This window comes from Dipteris shenzhenensis, chromosome 6 (assembly GCF_047967505.1).
Source record: "Dipteris shenzhenensis isolate YYH24624 ecotype China chromosome 6, Dip_SZ_1.0, whole genome shotgun sequence".
Classification (NCBI taxonomy): domain Eukaryota; kingdom Viridiplantae; phylum Streptophyta; class Polypodiopsida; order Gleicheniales; family Dipteridaceae; genus Dipteris; species Dipteris shenzhenensis.
The window spans coordinates 31893908-31917999 of NC_141601.1; the positions used below are offsets into that span (position 1 = coordinate 31893908).

General features: G+C 38.0%; 1 protein-coding gene across 1 annotated transcript; it reads right to left on the reverse strand.

Annotated features, from left to right (window-relative positions):
* Positions 1–14492: 14492 nt before the first annotated feature.
* LOC147901063 (uncharacterized) lies at positions 14493–15131 on the reverse strand. The gene has a single exon (XM_087376425.1). It carries the CDS (start codon positions 15129–15131, stop codon positions 14493–14495), a length of 639 nt encoding a protein of 212 aa, XP_087232551.1.
* Positions 15132–24092: the final 8961 nt, after the last annotated feature.

The window sequence follows — 24092 nt, forward strand, 5'->3', positions numbered from 1 at the left end:
TGCTGGACACTTTGGAGCATCATGTTAACAGAAAGTTACATTTCTTCATGGTTTGGGGTGCGATGGCATGCCACAAGCATACAAAGAGTAGAATCATTCGACCAGATAGGATGAATGTGGAAGCGGAGTTTAAACCATTAATGAGAGTGTGGTGTTGTTTTAAAGAGGAATGCAAACCAGCAAGAACAGTGTTCATTGATGTTTCGCCTTACACGGGTTGTGTTAATCCGACAGAAAATTACATTTTTCCTACAAAATTTGATATAGATTGTGGTGATTCTATTTTGCTTCATGAGTTATTACCGTACCTACAGATGCTAGATGATGCAGCAGTGCCATCTCTTCTAACAGATTTGGTCAAGCTCCGATTGTCGAAGGGCATGATATGTTCTATTATTTTCAACCAGTGATCCTTGAATTCAAAGAAAAAAACAAAGAAGTTCTCGAAAGGATGAATGTCGAATCTCATATGTCTACTCATAGTTCAAAAAAAGACACAGAGAAAGGTATTACTTCACGTATAACCAAAACTAGAGTGAGAGGGACTTGTCCTACTACAAGACGTATGGTGCATGCTCAACATGTTATATTGAATGAAGAGGAAGAATGCATGCTAGGAAAAATTTCCAAAATGGGGCCATTGAAAGATAGTGAGGCAAAACGCTTTGCTATGGTTCTTGGATGCAAGGAAAGGGGAATCACTGCCGATGCTGCAAGGGCATTCTTAGCCAACTTGATTCGATTTTATTGTATAGACAACCCTTAGGGAATGTGAGTGATCTTGTTAATTAGAGTTGCAAACACAAATGCTCAACTAAAACATTTGTACCTACATTCTGATTTATATTTGGACACTATTTGGTTAGATTCGATTTGCAAAACATTATGTTTCAATTTGTTTTGTGAAAGAATTAATAGACATTGAGTTAGTACCTTGTTCAAAAAATGCTATGTGCTTTATGATGTGAGTTTGTATTCCTCCACTAAAAGAATGATTCTTTGATTTTAAACATATGATAGGTGTTGCAGATTGTCCTGAAAAGTTGAAGAGCTATCTTATTACAAATTTTGATCCTGCATCCAATGGCTTATGGAAACATAAATTGCCCATACCCATTGAGCACGTGTTCGAAATGAATGGCATCCATTATGAAGTAAAGAAATCAACAATACCTGGGGCAGGATATGGTCTTTTTGTACATACGAGCATCAAGAAAAAACAAGATTTGATGGTATATAATGGTCCAAAGTATGATTATGATACTTGGAGATCTCTCCTCAAGTTTTTCCCAAGGATGAAGACTTATGGAATGTTTGAAGATCCATTCATTGAGCCATTGACAGATGTGAAATGTATTGTGGGAGATGTATTGTATGGAAACATTGCTGGATATATAAATAGCTCAATGTATTATAAAGAAAGAACAAATGTTATATTTGTATACATCCCTAAACTACCACCTTGGGCTCAAAAGTCACAAGGAAATTTGAGTGCCCATGGCTACATTACTGTGCAAACCATAAAGGATATCTCCTTCGGAGATGAGCTACTTTGTGAGTATGAATACTAGTATGGAATTGTTAATGATTATGTTAAATGATGTGGTGCAAAATTGGCTATGTGTCAATGGTTTTGATTATATTTAGTACAAGAAAGCAATTAAAAAAAAGGTTTTTATCAAGACCATGTCTCTGAGTTTCATGAGCTCTATTGTGATGGAGAGTTTCATGAGCTCTATTGTGATGGAACGGTGTTTTTGAACACCACATTTATATGATGGATGTCAAAGCTCTACCATAATCCTATTGCATATGTCAATACTGCAATTTATCAACATAGAAACATATGAATTTGACATTAATTTGATACATCTAATATACCAAATAAAAATTGACAGTTGTTGCAAGTTTAATTTTGTTTTTGAAGACCACATTTATATGATGGATGTCAAAGATCTATAACAATCCTATTGCATATATCAATACTCCAATTTAATTTACTCCAATGAATCTTCCTAATGCAACATCTATAAATTGGCTTTTGTTTGTGGTTTCGATGCATACGAAACAACAAACATCTTTCTTTCACTAGCAAATCAACAAATGTTTTGGCCATGGAGCCATGTTCACATCTATTAAGGCCTTTTTCCATAGCAACAATGTGAAGATTTTTGCTTGGGTTTCTAGGAATTGGGAAAGTATTGTGCATGGTCTAGTCTCCCCCAACATAATTGAAACTTGGGTCCTCAATGGAGCTAATGTTTCAATAAAAAACATCAAATTTTACTTTTGAAGTGACTATATTTTATTTCGTGGGAATTGGGATTTTCCCAAATTCTCTAATATAGTGTTATAGGTTTTCATGGGAGAAAAACAAGGAGGCATAACTTGGCTAGAGCAAGCCTGTTAAAGGCAATTTTTTATTATGGAGCACCCATGACATTTTTTGGGTATTTTAAAAAAAAAGTGGAATTTCCCCTAGATTTGGGGAGCCTCTGTTATAGAGAAGTCCACATGTTGTAGACTATCTGAAAGCAAAAAATTTATGGCATAAATTCATCAATTCATTGTTGACTATCTTTACAACAACGACCTCATCTACGTCTATATTAAGAAATGATGAAGCTATCTAGCATGGGTTACTCTAAGATCCTCAAAGTGATCAAATTTTGAGGTGATAAAAGTATCCCTTGTGTATGAAAAGAAACACTTTTTAAATTAAAAAAACCCTTATGTATGTATATTTTCTCTAACCCCACAAAGATTTAAAAGTTCTTCTGTTGATCACACGTGCTATGTTACATATTGCTTAGTGCCCCCCTTAGGATGGATTGGCTACATCAACCTTGGCCCCAAAATCCCCATTGGGAGACTCCATTTTTGCATCTCCCACGAGGTGCTACATTGCCACATTGTGGCAACAAGATTAATGAGGCGGCCCATGGGAATGATCCTAACATAGAGAAACATTGCCACAAGGTGAATATTTTTCATTCTATAGTTGATTTTTCAAATCTCAACTCGATTCTTTATTGTTTAACAAACTGATTGTATGGATGACTTAGATTCTTGTCATCATGCACCAATGATACGCATTTCTTCCTAGTGATATGCTTTGACAATTTACATGGAGATCAAAGCTTGGTCATTCAATAAGATACATGCCTTTTGGTTAATTTTTCCTTTTGGTTGATTTGTGAGGGAGAGCGCATGATGGAAGAAACCGATATGCATTATGAAAGAGGAGTGTTACCACCTATGATTCAAGGAAGTCTTACTTGAAATGCATATTCCAGAGTTCTTTTATATTCAATGCTTGCCATTAGCGGTGGCAGCTGCATCTAAATGGACATTGCAATCATGCTAACATGTGGTCATTCCATGCAATGTGCAATTAATTCTATGTACCATGATCAACAAAAAAGGAGAACACAAGAGTTTGCATCTTTGACAAAGAAGACATCGTGAGCATGAAAAACTCATTATGACAATTCATGTAAGAACTCAAGGGAGCCTGATCAGATCCAAATTCTAGGTAGCAATCTAACATAATTTGATCAGATTGAATTCTATCCATTTTTTAGATCCTAGAGGCAACAAACAAGTGAAGGTATCTGAATTCCAAGAAGGAGAATGGTTTCTGCTTTGTTTTTAGGATGAGAATGACCATCAAGTTTTTTGGGTGGTGAAAGTAGCCTTGAAAATAATTGATGCCTGTGGTTGAAGCATGATAAAAAGACTAGCCTGTTCAAGATGATAATGCTCTGCTTGGAAGTGTAAGCAACCAGCCCATAGTTTGCCCATGATGAAGAGAGTTGTAGCGAGGGAATCGAAAGCTCCACCTAGACTAATTAGAGCCACAGTAGTTACAAACCAGCATTCATGAAAGGAATCCCATGCTAATGGATTACAATCTGCCCATAGGCAAATTCAATCTATGAGAAGAGGATGACACCTATAATATGCAACATTTGTAGTAGCCCATTCTTGCACTATAAATTTTGGCTTGATTGTACATTGAAGGCAGCCATTGCTCTTGAATTTTAGCCTGGTACCAGGATGATCAGCCAATATACCAAAGATTGTAGCCAAAATGTAGGGAGTAGTTGGTAACATTTGGCTATCAAAGGAGCTTCTTCTCAATCTATTGCATACATGATTGATAATTGATCCGATGGTTGATCAATGTTTATTCTCAAATGGTTAGAAGAGGGGAAATTTTTACTTCTAAAATATCCAAAAGCTTTGATGGTTGTTGATGCTTTAAAGTAAAAGTCCAAAAAAGAGGAAGTTGGGCTTGTTTTGGACTGTGAGCATCACTTTAAAACTTTTAAGAATATGCTTAATGCAAAATTATTTCAAAAAGGGTGGCTTCATGATGGAATCGCATGCCTTATTTAATGAGAAAGATTGAAGTCTTTACTAGATGATCCAAAGTGCAAGTCGAGTTTTTGACATTAAATTCGGAGCAAAGGAATGTATTTTGTTACGTCAACTATAATACCGTGCGACCATGGTATAAGGCAGGAAGCTAGAGGGCTTGACAGTGCAACGGTGGGCACAAAAATTAATGCCTAGGCAAAATAGATCTAGCATCAAGAGGGATGCCAAGAGGGGTTAAAAGGGTGAGGACCTTGGAAATGACACTTGGCATCATAGGAAGACCACATGGCATGCACTAGGTTCAGGGGAGGCTTCCAGAGAGAGGCTCCAAAAAGAAAAGAGAAGAAACAAGGGAGTTCACGGCAACGAGGAAGGGGGAGCACTCTAGAAAGTCGTGGTTGGGTGGAGAACTCGAATTGGGGCCTCTTTACACTGGTGTCAAATTGGTATCAAAGCCAAGTTGAGATTCATAATTGATGAAGAAATAACACTCAGCTGACAGTCAAAATGGATGGTCGCACGCTTTGCGAAGCGTATTTTTGTGTGGCATAGAATATGAAGGTGAAAGTTTGGAGAGTCATGCAGTGGGTGTGAGTTCTATAATAAGAGCACTTTTGATCTTTCTATGGAGAGTTGTGCGGCTATTAGTTGTTGCAACGACGCAACCAAGCGACTTGAAACGAGATTGAAGTAATTGCCATGAGGGCGCTCATCACCGTCATCATTCTTGTGGAATCAGAGTTATAGAGCCGTTTGTTCTGAGCGACGGTGCAGAGACTAGAATGGGTTGGAAGACCACACAGTGCGTGCTCTCTCTCATGAGTTAAGCTCCAGAGGACTACATAGAGCCTCTTGTTCTAAGCGACGGCGCAGAGACTAGAACGGGTTGAAAGACCGACCGCGGCTTCAGTGACTCGATAGAAGACTCTGCCCATAGTTTCATCCATTCATCGTCTTCATTTCGTAGCTCTGCCAGAGTTTTGAGGTCACATCATTCAAAGCTTCTTTAAAAAAAAAAAAACCATCTCACCTTTCTCTTTATACCACTTTCTAAACTCTAACGTCCTCCTCTCTTTTCAAAGTCTTTTCACCCTCTTCTTCTTCCAAAACTCCTTAGCCTCGCCAAATTGAAAGAAGAAGAAGGTATCGAGGATTTTGAATTTATGCATCGAGGGAAACGGAAGAAGCGGGATTGAAGAATCGTGGATTGAAGAAAGCGCGAAGACGAATTCAAGACCATCGAACAAATACCAGGGAAGTGGGCATCATATTTTTCTCTCTGACATAAAGCGCTTTGCTTTACATTTTCTGGAAAATATACATTTTTTAAAATGACAACTCTAGAAAGGGATGGTATGAATAGGGAGGCCGAGGAAAGGGCTAGAAAGGGAAAAGCGATAGTTGGAGAGGAAATACATGAGGAGGTACAAACTGAAACTCAAGAGGATAATGTAGAAATGGAGGATATTGATTATGGTGATTATGGAATTCCGTATGCGGAATTCACTAAACTTGAAACTCGAATGCAAAATATAGAAACACAGTTAGGGGTTATCAGTGAAACATTAAAACCCCTAGCTGAAGCTATAACTAAGATAGCTGATTCTCAATCGGTATCTATTACTAAAAAATCACCGATTCCTCTTAATCAAGTTGAGAAGTCTACCTCTCAACTTAGAGAAACCTCGAACATCCTTAAGGACTTAAAACCGCCAATTTTCAATGGGGAAGAAAAGGAGCGTAATAAAGATGCGATTAATACGTTCTTGCAAAAATGGCAAGACTTTCATCGACTGAGGAATACACCTCCTGAAAATCAAGTTGTGGAAGCAAGTCTTTCCCTTGGAAATAAAGCCTATAAATGGTGGATGAGCCTCAGGGAGAGTGATAAAATTCCTAGATATTGAACTGAGTTTGAACAAGCCTTCCTAAAAGAGTTTTTACCAGAAAATGAATTAGAAAGAGCGTGGGAGGGTTGGGACAATTGCACTATGGGTAAAAACACTCTAGTCCAGTACATAGCGAATTATAAGGAGGCAGTCCTTAAGCTGAAGGGAATTGATGAATTCCAAAAGATAAGGGGTTTCGTGAGAGGTCTCAAAGACACTTATAAGGTTGAGGTGAAAAGAAATTCTCCAAAAACCTTTGAGGAAGCCATTAAGTATGCCCAAATATATGATGATACGATGGGGAAATTCAGAATTGGAACTTCGAAGCAAACAGGTTTTGTTCCAAAGTTCAATAAATTTTCCAATTTGAAAAGGAAGGGGCACTTTAAGAAGGAGGTCCCTCAGGCACCACCTAAGAAACCTCAAACACAAAATTATCCTCTCTTGAAGAAAGAGGATTATGAAAGGACCAGGCAAGAAAATCTTTGCTTCAAATGTCTGGGCAAAGACCGTGCTGCTTGGAACTGTCCTAAAAATAAACCAGCGGGAGCTAAAGCACCAAATAGACTTCCACAAAAACAAGTGCATGCAGTGCAAGTGTTACCGCTCAATGGTACTAAAAAGTACACTGAGATAGAGGTCTATCATCAGGATAGCACCCATATGTGATGTCTTAATTTTTCCATGCATCCTCATCAAATCATGAGGACCAAAGGTGGCTTGCCACATTGCTAATGATAGGCAAAGAGTAAGAGTGATGGTCGATGATAGTGCAACACATAATTTCTTAAACTACTCATTAGTTAAGAAATTAAAATTGCTTGAGAGTCCCAGTGCCCATAAATATGTGGTCTCTTTGGCAAAGGGCAGTGATAAAAAAGTTTGGGACACCATGATATATGGTGTAGAGATGGATATTCAAGGCTATCAGGATGCCTTGGATTTCCAAATCATGCATCTCGACTGAACAGATTGTATAGTCTTGGGCATAGCTTATAGAGGAGTTATCTTAATAACTCCATTATGTTTGAAAAAGAGGGTAGAGTTCAGATTCAAGGAGAACATGATGTGCCTAACTCTCCTCTTATTTGTTCGATGGAATTGGAACGACTACTACACAAGAACAATGCGAGGTATATCTTTGTGAACTTACTTTTATTGGTGATTTTATGTCTTCTGCATCGGAAAGAAGTAATGTTGTTTTTTATAATGTTAAAAAGTATAAATCTTCTTTAAAAGATTTAATGTTTGAATTTAAAGATGTTTTTTCGTCTGATTTACCTGATGGTTTACCTCCTCAGAGAGAAGTAGATCATAAAATAGATTTAATTCATGGATCTACCCCTGTTTGTAAACCCCCATATAGGAATTCCTCGAGGTCGAAAGACAGTTAACGGAATATCTTAGAAAGGGCCAAATCCAAACAAGTAGTTCACCTTGGTCTGCACCAGTTTTACTGGTAAAGAAAAAGGATGGTACTATGCATTTATGCATAGATTACCGAGCACTAAATAAAATCACCATAAAAAATAAGTATCCTATGCCTTGCATTGATGAGCTCTTTGATCAATTGCAAGGGGCAAAATACTTTACTAAAATTGATTTAAGATCAGGATATGATCAAGTACGAATTAGGGAAGAAGATGTCCCTAAGACATCATTTCATACTAGGTATGGGCATTATCAATTTAAAGTAATGCCATTTGGATTAACAAATGCTCCAGCAACTTTCATGACACTTATGAATAGTGTCTTAAGGCCATATCTAGGGAAATTCGCTATAGTATTTCTAGATGATATCCTTATTCAAGAGAAAATATACTATTGAAGATGGCTACCTACTCTACAAGGGCAGAGTATGTGTCTCGGATGATAATGACATAAGGCGCCAAATCCTTTTTGAATGTCATGATAGTCCGAGTGCTGGACACCCGAGAATTCAGAAGACATATGTACTTCTAAAAAGACAATTCTTTTGGCCTAGAATAGGTAAGGACGTCCAAGATTATGTATTGAAGTGCCAAAAATGCTAGGTCAATAAGGTTGAACACCTTAAGGTAGGAGGTCTCCTACACCCATTGGAGATTCCATTTGGCAAATGGGAAAGCATCTCCATGGATTTCATTGTGGGACTACCTAGGACACAGAGGGGGCACAACTCTGTGTGGGTAATTGTGGATTGGTTGACCAAGATGACTCATTTTATTCCTGTCAATGAAGATGTTAAAACTCTAGAATTAGCTAGGCTAGTTGTGGAGCATATCTATAGACTGTATGCGCTACCCGCTTGTATTGTTAGTGACTGGGATAGCAAATTTAACAGCCATTTTTAGAGGGCTATGTTTAAGAGGTTGGAAACTTCATTGAATATGAGCACCGCGGATCATCCACAGAGTCATGGTCAAACTGACAGGGTCAATCAAATCATTGAGGATATGCTTCGAGCATATGTAAGTAAATGGCAAACTAATTGGGAACAATATTTGCCCATATTAGAATTTGCATATACAGTGCCAAACATTCAGCTATAGGTTTCAGTCCATTCATGATGATGTATGGATTTCAACGTAGAGCCCCAATGACACTGGGACTTGAAAAAGAGAAGGTTCAAGAGGCCAAAGACTTTCTTGAGGATATGAATCAAATGCTTAAGTTAGCTAAAGATAGCATAAGAAGAGCACAAGATAGAGCACGAAGTTATGCAAACCCCCATCGTAGAAAGTTGGAGTTTGAAGTAAATGAGAAAGTCTACCTTAAGGTACCTGAATCTTCAGAAGCTCTAAAAACAGGTAAATGTCCGAAGTCTCCTAGGTATTGTGGACCATTCACAATACTTAAGAGGGTTGGAGAACTTGCTTACAAATTAGCCTTACCTGAGGGATGTAGAGTACATCCAGTTTTTCATGTTAGTAGGCTAAAAAGAAAATTAGGAGATGATGATAATCTCATTGGAAATCAAGTCCTAGTTGAACTTATTGAACCCGCATCTGTACCACATGAACCAGAAAAAATTTTAGATACACAAGAAAAAAGAACGCGACATATTATATGGAAAGAATGTCTGGTTAAGTGGAAAGATAGATCTGAAGAGAGTTCAACATGGGAAAAGGTAAGCAGTCTCTAGAGGAGGTTTCCCAATTTTGTTTTCGAGGACATAAACAATTCTTAAGGGGAAGGGAATGTTACGTCAACTATAATACCGTGCGACCATGGTATAAGGCAGGAAGCTAGAGGGCTTGACAGTGCAACGGTGGACACACAAATTAATGCCTAGGCAAAATAGATCTAGCATTAAGAGGGATGCCAAGAGGGGTTAAAAGGGTGAGGACCTTGGAAATGACACTTGGCATCATAGGAAGACCACATGTCATGCATTGGGTTCAGGGGAGGCTTCCAGGGAGAGGCTCCAAAAAGAAAAGAGAAGAAACAAGGGAGTTCATGGCAACGAGGAAGGGGGAGCACTCTGGAAAGTTGTGGCTAGGTGGAGAACTCGAATTGGGCCCTCTTTACGGTGGTGTCAAAATGTCAGACAAGTGAATGTGATTTTGATTTGGGTTGTCGGGGGAAAGTCCGACCACAGTCCACCGACTGTGTAGTTCGATAGAAATTTGGCTATTTTTCTCATATTTTTTATCTGTTCTTCATAATCCAACTTGATAACATGATTCTACATTGTATCAGCTTTTAATATATGGTTTTGGATTTTGAAATGGAAAAGATTTGCTTTCGAATTGAGGTCCAACTTGTCGCCAGGAGATAGTCCAAACATAATTTTGAATGTCAAATTCTAAAGTCTGACTAGCCTGAAGCATAAATCCAAAATTTGAACAAACTGAAGAATGTATTTATCTCAATATTTTCTAATTTATCTCAACAAGTTTCTCATTTTTTGATCATCATGGCAAAGTCAAAGTAAAGAAATGTCGGAGGATGATTGCTCATAATTCAGAAATTCTGATCATATGAAAAAGGATTGTCACCTAAATTTGTGCAAGCATTACAAACGACATGGTCACTAGGAAATATTGTCCATCACTTTTAGATGACAAGTTATATGAGATCTGTCTTGGCATTATGTGAGGCAAAGTCTAATTAGAAGGTCAGGAAGGATAAGCTCTCAAAGTATTCAGATTTGCTTGATGATGCAAAAGCTTGGCATATAAATTTCACGGAGGTTATTGGAGATCTCATCAGTATCTTTCCAACATCTCAGAGTTTCAACAAAGAGTTTAGATTCTACAAGTTGAGCATATGCATGAAGAGGATGATGATTCTAACTCTGACTCAGATTCAAACAAAGACTCCAAAGATGGTGGTAAGATTTGCAACGATAATTTAGCTATTTCTATCCATAATAAGCAAACCAATGTTTCAAATCAGATTCAATCGGACATCTAATTCAAATAGTCGGGCAGTAGTCTAATGATAGTCCAATTGGACTCTGATAGCAAAGCAGCCCAAACAGTCGGACAACAATTTTGATCAGTTGAAAAGCAATTCTACAAGGTCTAAAAGCAAGGAAGGTGTGTATGAATACTATTCAATGCCAATCAGTTCTAGATTTTTTCATCCAACAAATGGAGCAAAAAGAACCTGGATCAACAAATGATGATAAAGATGATTAGTTTCCGATAGAAGATGGTGAAGAAACATATGATGAGTGTGCATGCTTTGCATTTGCACCAACTTTTTCTATTGATGTTATGTAGAAGCAAGAGAAAATCAATCCAAATGCAATCTTTGAGGAGCTTGCCTTCAAAAGCCCTGACAACAAGGAAGGTTTGAGGTATGTTCCTAATCCGATTCGAACCAACCATGCCGAAGTATGTCAAAGCAATGAAGTCAATGTTTTTTCAGATCTTTATTTAAAGATTGCCACTTTTGATGAGGATGATCTTGAGGATCATGCAGTAAGCTCATGTTTGCATCTTTTTCTATTGAGGACGAATAAATAAATCAATAACCCAAATCAGAAATGAACCAAAGGTTTGATGTCAATGTTGAACATGCTATTTTTTTTCTCTAGAAATGCGGGTTTATATTAGAAGTCAAAAAGGTTAGACAATTAGATTTACATCAAAAGTTCTCTACCCCATATCGAGGAGAAGTAACATGGGGGGTCGTCAACTAGATTACGTTGCACTGAAATTAAAAGGCCCAAAGTTAAGCTATTAGCAGGTCTCATCCTTCCAAACCAAGTGAGTAACAACCTTGATAACCATAGCAACCAGAATATGCATGTATGGGCAAGAGCGCCTGTGCTTCTGTTCCTCCTCACGAAGCGCTCTCTTGGGTCACTTGACATAATATTGCGCACTTTAAATGAGGTCCTTGGAGGGTCTGTTGCAAGATGCTATTGTACTCAAATCCATAAGATACCATGTTAGAGAATAGCAATCTAATGCCAGACCTTGTAGCGATAAGGATGTCATAACTCTCCAGTTGTACAACTCAGAAGCGCACAAAAGAGGCATTTCAGATTTGGAAAATAAGTAGATAGGAACAACCAAGTGAATGTGCTGGAGATACAATACACTACTCCATATGTGCAACCAAGGTTAAAAGGCCCTCTTTTTAATCGGAATAGGAAGGGAAGTCTGTTGACGAAGGTTGTATCACAAAGTTGTAACACAAAGTTGTATAACATTCCCTTTCTACATAAGTTCATGTTGGCACAGAGTCAACATTCACACGCAGACCAATAAACATTCAATATGGAGATTCGAAGTCGGGTCCACCATGCTCACAGCCTGGCAGTCCAACCATTGGGCTAACCACATTGGTTGACATCTAAGATCAGTATTTACACATTTGAGGGAAAAAGGGCGGACATGACGTTCGTGGATAAGTGTGAAGCTCCCCTAAGCAGCCCGACCTGCAACCTGGACAGGGGAATGGCTGATAGAAAGTTCCGCCAGATCTGGGGCCAGTCTGTCCAAGCGCCAACCTACATTTAGCCCCCTCAAAAGTGGCCTATATAAGGCCACGCCTGCCAAGACTATCCAGCAGCTCCAGAATGAGCAGTTCTGCTCATCCCTTACTGGGCGTTCAAGAATGCCCACAGGGACGAATACGCACAGCAGGACACCAGGGAACACATGCCCATCCTGGGCTGTGTAGCCTGGTTAGGGTTTGAAGTAAGCACATGCCATCTAGGCCTCATATGGGGGCTCGCAGGTAGGACAGTGACTCTATACTCTCACCATCAAAGTCAAATAGGAGACTTCAATGTAAAGGTGCAAAGCTCAGGAAATCAGAAAGAGCAAGGATTAGTTAAAAATCCAAAGGAAAGAGGAAAACATACAACCACAATCGGTGACGTGCACTGATGGATGAATATGCCAGATTGTCATTTAAGCTGGACTCCCGACCAAGACTGGACGAGCCTCTGGCAGCTCACTTTGAAATCATACTACCAGGCACCTTACTGAGAACACAAACCTGCAAAATCAAGATGCATGATGGGATGACTCTTCCAAGGAGAGGGAAGGACAGTTATTTCCACCACCTGATAATCAATTGTCACATGCTCACGGAAACTTGGTAGGGCAGAGGTATTAAGTTTTTTCTGACTGAGATGGTCCCTAGGGCCCCTTGGCTCACGACTATTGCGATAGAAGTAAAAGTGCCCGAGATGTCCTGTGTCCTTAAGAAGATCTTCTCTGTGGTTGAAAAAATCAGTGTGCCAAAAGACATGCCTCAAGCATTCGGCTTTTAAAAGATTACAATTTGTGACTATAGATTTTTTGAACAGCATCACCCTCACTTAAGTATACAGTTATTTGAATCTTACTCATTTAGGAAGAGATCTCTCAAATAACTTACTCATTTAGGAAGAGATCTCTGCATAATATCCATGTAAAATGTTAATCTAGATTATTAGTTAATGAGATAGTGCCATAAGGCACGTCACGGGATAATCACATACCAACATTCTAGCTAAGCCACTTTTAACATAATCTCACTTTAGACTAACAAAAGCCTTATCATAAGAGAGAATTGAAAGAACTGGTCCAGAGAGGCTGATGCGGTGGGCTAGTGCCCGCTTTCATTAGTGTAGCATTACAGGTTCCTTTGCTAAGAAACATAAAAATGCACGAGTTAAAGTATCTTGGATACTCTTTATGCATATTGATTCTGAATATATTATTGCAGGATTCTTATGGAGGATAAAACAAATGAATGCTGAACGATATAATTCACATAGAGTCACAACAGCGTAGGAGCAGCCAGAGCAGCCAGACAGGCACTTCGTTTTCTCTTTTGTCGTGTACGGAAGAATCATAGCGCACATCTTGTATTGATTTAGAGATTCGTCGAGCTATTCACACATGAACTGCCTCGCTGTAATATATACTTGGCATTTTATTATGGTGCTTCTACACGAAAACCTGCCATGACAGTGAAGCCAACTGTTGGTCGAACTCGGGGGTTGCTCAAGTCTACTTCCACCACTTGTACTATGCTTTCCATGTACAGGGCTGAAAAGACAGCTTTCCGCTTCATCTGGAAGATACGTGCATTGGGTTCAAAGGAGAAAGCCAACCTCTGTAGCAGCCACATTGCTTTGGCAAGATTAAGAAAAACTCTCGCCTGCCGATTACCACTTGTTTCCTTTGCTCCAAGTTCTCAACGAAAGATTCTTCCATCTTAGGGTGAAAAACTTCTTTAAACCGTATTTCCCAAACATGCTTTCCGGTTTGGCACTAATCACCACTAGAGGGTCTGCAGTTCTCAAGTCTCTAAATTCGTTCAAGCATTCTTCTCTGGCCTGTCCAGGATGAAAGGCTGCCACTGATGTGGAAAGAGCTCTCAGAACCATACAACATACGGAGGCAAACAAAAGACTCAGGCGTAAGAGAAGAGAAGCTTTGGGATGGAAGAAAGAAGAAACAGAAGAAGCAACCAAAGGTAGGGATGATGTGCCAGCATTGGTCTACTCATGCGATTTCCTCATCGTTATAGATATTGAGATAGCAGGAATATGTATATGCGTTGCCTGCCTTGGAGGATGCATCCTCCTCGTTATTGCAAAATATGACAAGCATTCTAGGCAAGGCCATGCGCATATAGATATTCCTGCTGCCGTGAGAGGTAATCCCCCCCTCACTACGGGAGCAAGAGCCTCGCAGGTTTTCCTCTTCTGGCATTCCATCACCACTTCTTCGTGCTTCTCCCGTTCTCCTATTCCTCCACCCTCTCTTGCTTTCTCTCTCCAAATCATCCAACTAGCGTCTCTCTCTCCACCATTGCCCCACTCCAACTCGGGTTGCTATGTAGCAACAATGAAACGTTGAGAGGAGGCGACAGTGAAGGGGAAATGAAAGCGAAACTGAACCACTTAAAGGGAACCTGGGATGGGAGGGAAGCGCCTTGCTTGGCGAGCCAATCGGCAATCTCATTGCCGGAATAGCCAGCATGTGCCTTCACTTTGCACAGGTGCAGTGTGCATGTGCTTTCCTTGGCCCTAACTGCACTGAGGACACTCTCCAACAGGTCCCTATCCTGATGAAATCGAAGGCAATGGGGGGTGGCTTGGTAGATTTCCAAGAGCATCATGGCCTCTTCACTATCGGTCCAAATGTACACCTCAGGTAAGCCAGGAGAGAGAGAGCTGATTGCATGAGCGATGGCTGCGAGCTCTATGGAAGTGGAAGATGTGAAAGCGGTCATGTCGGAAGATTTAACAGCAACGCCAGTGCAGGTGCGAGGATAATAGATGCCATAGCCTGCGGCAGAGTGGTCGAGCTTGAGGGATCCATCAGTATATATGCAGGAGTCTGTACCAGCTTGGGAGTGTGGGTGCGACAAAGGTATTGGCGTAACAGGGAACCTCCGAGCTGTGGATGTTCCTCGCATAGTGAATCTTTGGTTCTGAGTATGTCCGTTCGTATCCACCATGAGTAGATTGCTGATGCTGTTCGTCCGTCAAAGCCTTTGTACTATGCTGTTCGTTCTGTGTACGTCATCGCCTGCTCATCGTACTGTAAGTAGTCGTGCTCCTCCTGTTGTGGGTAGTCGCTTCGACTTTGTTCGTCATCATCGCCTGCTTCTCCTGCTGTAAGTAGTCCATGAGACCCCGCCTGTTCTTTGTTCATCCTCGCCTGCTCCTCCCGCTGTAGTCCAGAGACTCCGCCTGTTCATTCCTTCTTTGTTCGTCATCGCCTGCTCCTCCTAGACTCCATCGTGGTTTCCGCGGGGCTTGCAAAGCAGACCTACGTATTTTATACGACCTCCCATCCTTTTCCTGGGAAAAAGCATGGCTTGTTTTATAAGCCATCGTTTTGATAAACCATGGTTTGGATACTTTAGATTTAGCAATCCATGGTTTTTAATGCAATTAGGTAGAATCGACTTTTGACCTAGGACAACTTGGCTCCCATCCATACGAACTAGGTCTAGTTTACACCAATCAAGTGGCTTAGCCTTCACTTTCCAACTAAAAGGTGTTGAGCATTGAGAGGTGGCATCAACCATTAACATCCGAGTCCTAAAGACCATAATCTTTGATAGAACATCGAGCACATCTAAAAATGCAATGTGAAGACCTCTCTAGTTGGCTAGAAGCTATGGAGTCTCATCTCAAGTATTAGAAATCTATTAGATGAGAAGGCTAGGATATACAAAGAGCAACATATATAATGACGAAAAACCAAGCATGGAAAATCCTCATGGTGAATCTCTTACTTTTGCAAAAGCCAATGTGAAAGATTGGGAGTCATTGGTAGATAGGTTGAACCTCTGAAGACATGGTTTGCTAAAGCGAGAATGGAATAAGGTGAGCCTATCACAAAAACTTGTATATTGTCTAAGATAAAAGCAAGAGATTGTCTTAAGATTGGAAGATGAAAATTTTGTGGAGCAAATTGGTAGAAGTCTACTTCGATCATATGAGATCATCAAGGTTGTGGTATTTCCATTGGACAAAACAAACTTTCCCTTGATTATTTGTTCACATGTAATCATCTGAATTTTCTTATTATTTCCATTGGGAAGCTAAGCTATTGGTGTCTCACAGAGCCTTCACACACCACTAAACAAATGCTTGGCCTTCTAAGATTTGGCTATGATTTGGATTAATAGCCTTCACGAGCATATAGATTTTTAATATAAAATCAATTAGGGTTATGGCCACTATCTACCTTTCCCTAGGATATGGCCATCGTGTGTCCTAACAAGGATAAATGCCTTTATTAAACTTAGATGAACTAAACCTTACATGTCACTCTTCTCATTCTCTACATTTTTTAAGAGCATATAGAAGATTTATGTCATCTAGATAAAGATGCCTAATCCAATTTGCATTATAATAATGGCCAAGATTTGCACATGAACGCCATGTGTAAGGGTAAATTTAACTCTTATTAAGAGTTAAGGGTATGCATGTGAAACCATACACATAACATTGCACTTGAGTTGAGTATGCTACAACTTGTTAATCCACAACAACAACAAGAATGTGGGCATGCAAACATTAACCAAGTACAAGGGCAAGAAGCAAGGCATGTTGACCTATGGAATATTGGGGGGCTCTCTCCAATGGATCCTTTGATAGGTGCACCTCCTACATTTGAAGATGTCTAAACTATGGTGTCTTGACATAGCAAAAATCTCTACACCAAATTTTGTACAAGGTTGACTGTGAAATCATGCTTTTGTCTCTATCTTGTAAAGTTTTATTGATAGTTTCTAGGACCATCTTCTTTGTCATTCCCAAATGAAGATGTTGTTGACATTTGACACGTCCATCTAGCATTGTTTGTTGAAGATGAGGCTGTGGTAATGCATGGTCTTCGAGAACTTTCTTTAATGTTGTGGTTGCATTTATAGTGCTTCCATGGCATTCAAGCTTGTACGTATTTCCATGAAATATTTGAACCACTTTTTCTTTCACCTCTGCCAAGATGGTCTAGTATGTGCCATGTGATAGTCCAGTTAACCATTGATATTCTCGATTGCAAATGGGTCTCCCATTAACCATGGGTTTTAATCTAGGTTTACAGTGTCTTTATGCTCAAATCTTGATCAGTGCCTTGATGAAGAAAGCATGAAAACTCTTGAAGAAGATAGTTATGTCTATTAGGTGCTGTCTTACTCCAAATACCAAGGCATATGGCTGCACAATCATCTTTCCCAACTTTTCTAATGCAAAGTCTCTTGCAATAAACTCACATTAGCATCCTTTCCATATTCTCCTTGGATAACATTACATGTCTCTTTGGTTCTGGAATTGATGCCATGATTCTTCGCCTCTTCATACTCACATACTTTCTTTTTGTAAATAGTGTCTTGCGTTTTCCAGTTGTAAGACCATCAAACCTCGAATCCATTTCCCTTGAATCTTCATCTCTATAATCAAATGCTGTGTGGGCTTGAGAATTGTTTAATGCCTTATAATATCTTGGAAATGGCAATCTGGTAGACATGTTCATTGATGTCAACATGCTAGCAATAATATTACGAACAACATGATAAGTCTCAAATTTTCTGCTGCCTTTGCCCTGCATTCGAGTAGTAACATCATGATCATTGTCACTAATATCATCAATTCTTGTTATTGCATCACTTATCCCATCGATCTTTGCGTGCATTTTTCTTTGTGGTCCCATCTTATTATTCTTAACACAAGACAAGTCTTCTATATCAATAAGCATGTTTGAGTCACTTGCAACACAAGACAAGTCTTCTATACCAGTGAGCCTATTCGAGTCACTTGCAACACAAGACAAGTCTTCTATACCAGTGAGCTTGTTCGAGTCTTCTATATCAATAAGCATGTTTGAGTCACTTGCAATACAAGACAAGTCTTCTATACCAGTGAGCCTGTTCGAGTCACTTGCAACACAAGACAAGTCTTCTATATCAGTGAGCCTATTCGAGTCACTTGCAACACAGGACAAGTCTTCTATACCAGTGAGCATGTTCGAGTCACTTGCAAGACAAGACAAGTCTTCTATACCAGTGAGTATATTTGAGTCACTTGCAATACAAGAAACCTTTTCTGCATCAACATCTGTTACTATAATGTCCTCAATACCTGTGAGCATGCCACTATGATACTCTTAATCACTACTATAGCTTCTTATCAATTTGGATCCCATTTGTATTATAGTCCTTTTCTTCTGATAATATTCTGTTGTGTCTTCCATGACATTGAAGGACCTTGTCTTAGGCAAACTTGATTTTAAGAAAGCTAACCCCCATTTACAAGTACCATGAACTTGTAGATGAGATGTAGTATTATGGGCGTCGTGATGTGAAGTACTATCCATTGCATTTTGAATGACACCTGCACTAGTCAACTTAATTATCTCCACTATACAGAGAAAACTCTGAGCATAGCCCTTAAAGTTGCCGATTGCTAAAACTTCTCTAGAGCAAGATAACATCTCTACTTTTTTTCCCTCAAAATAAGTTTTCTTGATATCTTGAAAGTATGTCTTTGGAACAATTTTGTCTTGGTCCCAGAGCGTTCTGTGTGCTTGCATATCAAATATGTCACATTGTAAGGTATCTCCCAATGTTTCAAAGTCTCCATGTGGGTATTTTAAATGTACTTTAGGATTTACAACGTTGGTGAATCTTCTCTTACCACAATGTTGGAAATGACATACATTCATAGGATCAAGACTATGAATTCGTGCAAAAGCCACCACTTCATTCTTCTTATATAACACCACATCCATACCCTCTATTAGGGTGAATACCTGTTTTATGTACAAAAATAGATTAGCAACTCAAAAAAGACACAATAAATAATCATTGAGCTTATTATTACTTAATAACTTTTATATCAAAACTAGTAAGAGAAGGCATTAAACCTAAACCCTAGATCCTAAACTTTAAACAATTAATCCCAAAACATCTTAACCACCATAAATCGTAAACTTTAAACATTTAATCCCAAAACCCTAAAGCCTAAATCCTAAACTCCTAAATACTAAACCCTAAACCCTAAACCCTAAACTCTAAATCCTAAACCCTAAATCCTAAATCCTTAACTCTAAATACTAAACCCTAAACCCTAACCCTAAAATACAACCAAAATTTGATGATTTTTTTAAATTTGTGCAATATGTTTGATATATCCCCCAACCTGTTGCACATGCAATAAGTTAAAGGTGCACCCACCTTTTGTAAAAATCAAGGAATTTTCTTGATTTGTGCAACAAGTTGGATATATCCCCCAATCTGTTGCTTGAGCATCCCAACCTGTTGCACAACCAAGAAAATTTCTTGATTTTTGCAAAAGATTGGATGCACCCTTAACTTGTTGCACATGCAATTGAGTAATAGGCTGGGGGATATATCCAACTTGTTGCACAAATCAAGAAACTCCCAACTTATTGCTTGAGTAATAGGTTGGGGGATATATCCAACCTGTTGCACAAATCAAGAAAATTCCTTGATTTTTGCAATAGGTTGGGTGCACCATTAACCTGTTCCACCTGTAAGAGGTTGGGGGATATATCAAACCTATTGCACAAATTGAAAAAAATCATTAAATTTTGGTTGTATTTTAGGGTTTAGTATCTAGGGTTAAGACTTTAGGGCATAGGGTTTAAGATTTAGTGTTTAGGATTTTGGCTTTATGATTATGGTTTTAGGGTTTAGGGTTTAGGATTTAGGGTTTAGGGTTTAGGGTTAAGGATTTAAGATTTAGCATTTAGGGTTTAGGGTTTATGATTATTATTTTAGGGTTCAGGTTTTAGGTTTTAGGATTTAGGGTTTAGTATATAAGATCGTGAGCTTAGAGTCTAGAATCTAGGGTTTAGGATCTAAAAACTAGGTTTTAGAATTTAAGCTATAGGGGTTAGGGTTTAGGGATTAGAATTGTTATATAAGTTTAAGAGCTTGGATTGTATAACCTAAGATTTAGGGAACTTTAGGATTTAGGATTTAGGGTGTAAGACTTAAGGTATATAGACTATATAAAATATGCATTCCAAAGTATTTAGTTTAGATATATATAGACTGTATATTATATGCTTTCCAAAGTGTTTTATTTATATCCAATACTAGGTACGATCCTTTGCAAAGGCTTTACTTTAAGTAATTATAAGACCTAGTCAAAGTATCCTACTGATTAAGGACAAGCACATAGGCTAAAAGCACATCGATTCATATTTTCTTACATTCATGTTGCATGGTGTATTAGAAGAAATGAAGAAGTATGTGATAAGAAATATTCAAAAGGCTTTACTTTAAGTAATTATAAGACCTAGTCAAAGTATCCTACTCATTAAGGACAAGCACATAGGCTAAAAGCACATCCATTCATATTTTCTTACATTCATGCTGCATGGTGTATTAGAAGACATAAAGAAGTATGCGATAAGAAATATTCAAAAGAAATATGTATTCCATATCATGGATATCTGGTGGTTGCTAAAGTAGAAAAATGATATCCCAATGGATTTAATGATATTGTAGTTTTGTGCAAAGCCTTAAAGCTTTTGCAAAGTATTACATACTGTAACAAAGATAAGCAAGTATGCTAAACCTCTTCCAGATTCTATGGTTTTAAATAGCTACCTTATAAATACATTCTCTAATTCTTGATTCTTTGACTAACAAGTATTATACACATGGAAGAAAAGCGTACATGCTAAAAGCACGTGTGATTTAATATTTCCTTATTTTTTAAATTAATTCAATTCTTTTATTGACTACATTTTAAAAATTTAAAGGTTATTAGTAAATAATATACATAATTTTAAATGTTATTAATACATAATATTAATAAATTATATATTTATTTACATTTATATAATAATTACATTATATTTATATTAGTTTTTAAGTTAATAATGTATATTTTTATTAAAACTAAAATTTAATATCTAGTTAATTGCAGGAAGAATATTGTAGAGATTTTTCATATTAACAACTACCTTACAAATACATTCACTAATTCTTCATTGTTTGAAGAATAAGTATTATATAAAACACATATGCTAGAAGACCTCCCTTTCAAAAATATTTTCATTGTTATATTTTTTTAATTAATGTATTTTTTTGACTAACTGTGTTTGTTGTATTCTGTAATCATTGATGCTATGTTTTGATTGAGACATCTCTATGTGTGCCATTTTGGTTTGATGTAGGTCATCCTCGATGCCACAAATGGAAGAAAACAAGAGAACCAAATGACTAGAGAGTGATTTTAATTCTCAATCTCTCAAAAAAATAACCTTAGAACCAAAAAGTATTGGGGGGACCTTAGAACATTCCTCAACACCTTAGACTCAGAAGAAAAAGAGCCTTTCACAACACAGTAAGTTCTCTTAATTTCTCATGCAATGGTTTTGTCTTGCTAGATGGCTCAAAATGTAGCAAAACTAACCCATGAAAACAAGTGGGCATAGTCAGCCAGAGGAGTGAGATATCCCAAATAGCCAAAAATGCTTAGAGAAATAATGCAAAGGGAAACAAATCCTAAGGCTGGCCAACATTGCCTCAAGGAGATGTCAAGTAGCTGAGCGGAGCCACAAGAGATGTCTAGTATTCTCCCTAGTACAGGAGCTATTGGGTGCCTTTTGCCTCTCTTTTGTGTTCCAAGTGGATTACTTTTGGAGATGGGTTGTGGGACTGCTCCTCTCATGCATTCTTGTCAAGCTACTGGTAGGCCATATTTTTCTTTTATTTTAGATTGCAATATTGTGTCTAACATTGTTAAGCCACTTGTAGCGAACCATTCTAAAAAATAGGTGAGGTTTAGAGCATGATGGAGATGGGGATGAAGATAGAGTGGACCCTATCATAAATCCATTTCAATCGGTTAGTATGCTATTGAACTTATATCTTTTTGTGAGACGTTTGGATTGTTGTTATGTTTGATTTTTATAATCTGCTTCCGTGCTAAAGGAGTGACGTCCCACAAATGGTTTTGAGGGCATCTTTACAAATATTTTAATATTTTCTCTCTCTAGAATATGTGTTTTTCTATATACTCCTTCAATCTTTACCACTGGCATTTCAAAATACCCAGTGGAGGAAGGATTCACTAGGTGCAATGTTTCCACAGGACTTACGTGGTCAGTTGATAATTTACCATGGACCAAGTACATTCTAGAAAATTGACATTGATGCAACTAAAGGTTCATAATATTTTAGAGAAGGGCATTCTTTATAAAGCCAATGCTAGCCACTAGGTACAATGTTTGCAAAGTACTTACTTGGTCAGTTGAAAATATTCCATGGAGCAAGGACTTACTAGGTTAGTCCAAAATGCAACTAAAGGTTCATAATAATTTAAAATAAGACAAGGTTCACAATAATTGAGAATAATTCAAATTGACATTGACACAACCAAAGGTTTAAATTGAGCCAAAGGTGAAATATTAAACTTCTCTAAAATAGAATTTCAAAGGCTAATTACACAATCCCGACATTTAAGGGATCATTAAAATACACAATGCTAATAATTTTGACATAGAATGAAAGGAAAGGTCATGTGTTGAATTCGTATCATTCCGTTCGTGTGCAAATATTCCCCATCACAATGTGGCATCTAAAATTCATATATCACCACCCCACTATTGTCAAGAAACTTTCAATATACATGCACATTTCACTGATCACTATCTGTCAATGACACCACCCCACAACAAAAGTTACTACCTAATGACTATCAGCAATAGTTATTGCCCAACAACTATCAACAACAATTATTACTGCCCCTCCATCCTCACCACCATAGCTTCTACCATTCCTTCTCCAAATCCTTTAGCAAGCTTAAACCCTTCAGTCACCACAAGCTTAACCCCTTCCATCACCCCTCCGATGCCTCTATTGCTCCCTTTGATCACCGCCGCCGGCATGCAGTGGCAAAAAAGACAAATCTTTAATGATGTTTAGCCAATGGAAATAAACTATAGTACGTTTCTTAGAGAAAATTGAAAAATAGTGCTTCTAATAGAATTAAAGTTGAGTCCATTTGTGAAAATTGTAAAAGCTTCAAGGTTGCTTATCAAGGGTCAGAATATTACTATATTGAATACAAGCAACATGCTGGAGTGAACAAGTCAACCACTTTGCAAGCTAACATTACACTAAGAGACAATTCACAAACAAATGTCTTGCTCCAAGTTACTAATGTTGACAAAATCCTTGGCTTACATAAGCCTTTTCTCACACTCTACCATAAAAGCTTTTTGAATGCAAGGGTAACTCTTAGCATCTTCAAGAAGGTTGGCACTTTTTTTATATACACTCAAGGTTATGTTATTGGATTCCAGCCTAAATTGAACACATGAATTAGCAATCTCGAGGACTTTCTTTTCCTTGGACATCTTGCATCTTTTGGGGACTCCAAAATAGCAATCTCTTGTTCAAAAGCTTCCTGCTTTTTTGGGTGTATAGCAAAGTCTTGCTTCTTTGAGAAACATCAAATGCAATAGTATTTGCAATTTTGACAAGTTCTCTTTTTTCCAAACATATATAAATGTTTGATGAGGATTTTTTAAAGAATTTTGACAATGTATCTTTTTCTGAAATAAATGAAAGCGTGTTACTTTTTTGGAATCAGTCTTGTACATTCTATTATTACATTCACAATTTTGAAACACATTCGTCTTTACAATATATTCTTTCCTTATGCAATAGTATTTGCAATTTTGACAAGTTCTCTTTCTTCCAATCATATATAAATGTTTGATGAGAATTGTGTAAGCAATTTTGTCAATGTATCTTTTTCTCAAATAAATAAAAGTGTAACTTTTTGGGAATCACTCTTGTATCTTCTATTATTACATTCACATTTTTGAAACAGATTCTTCTTTACAATATATTCTTTTCCTATGCAATAGTATTTGCAAT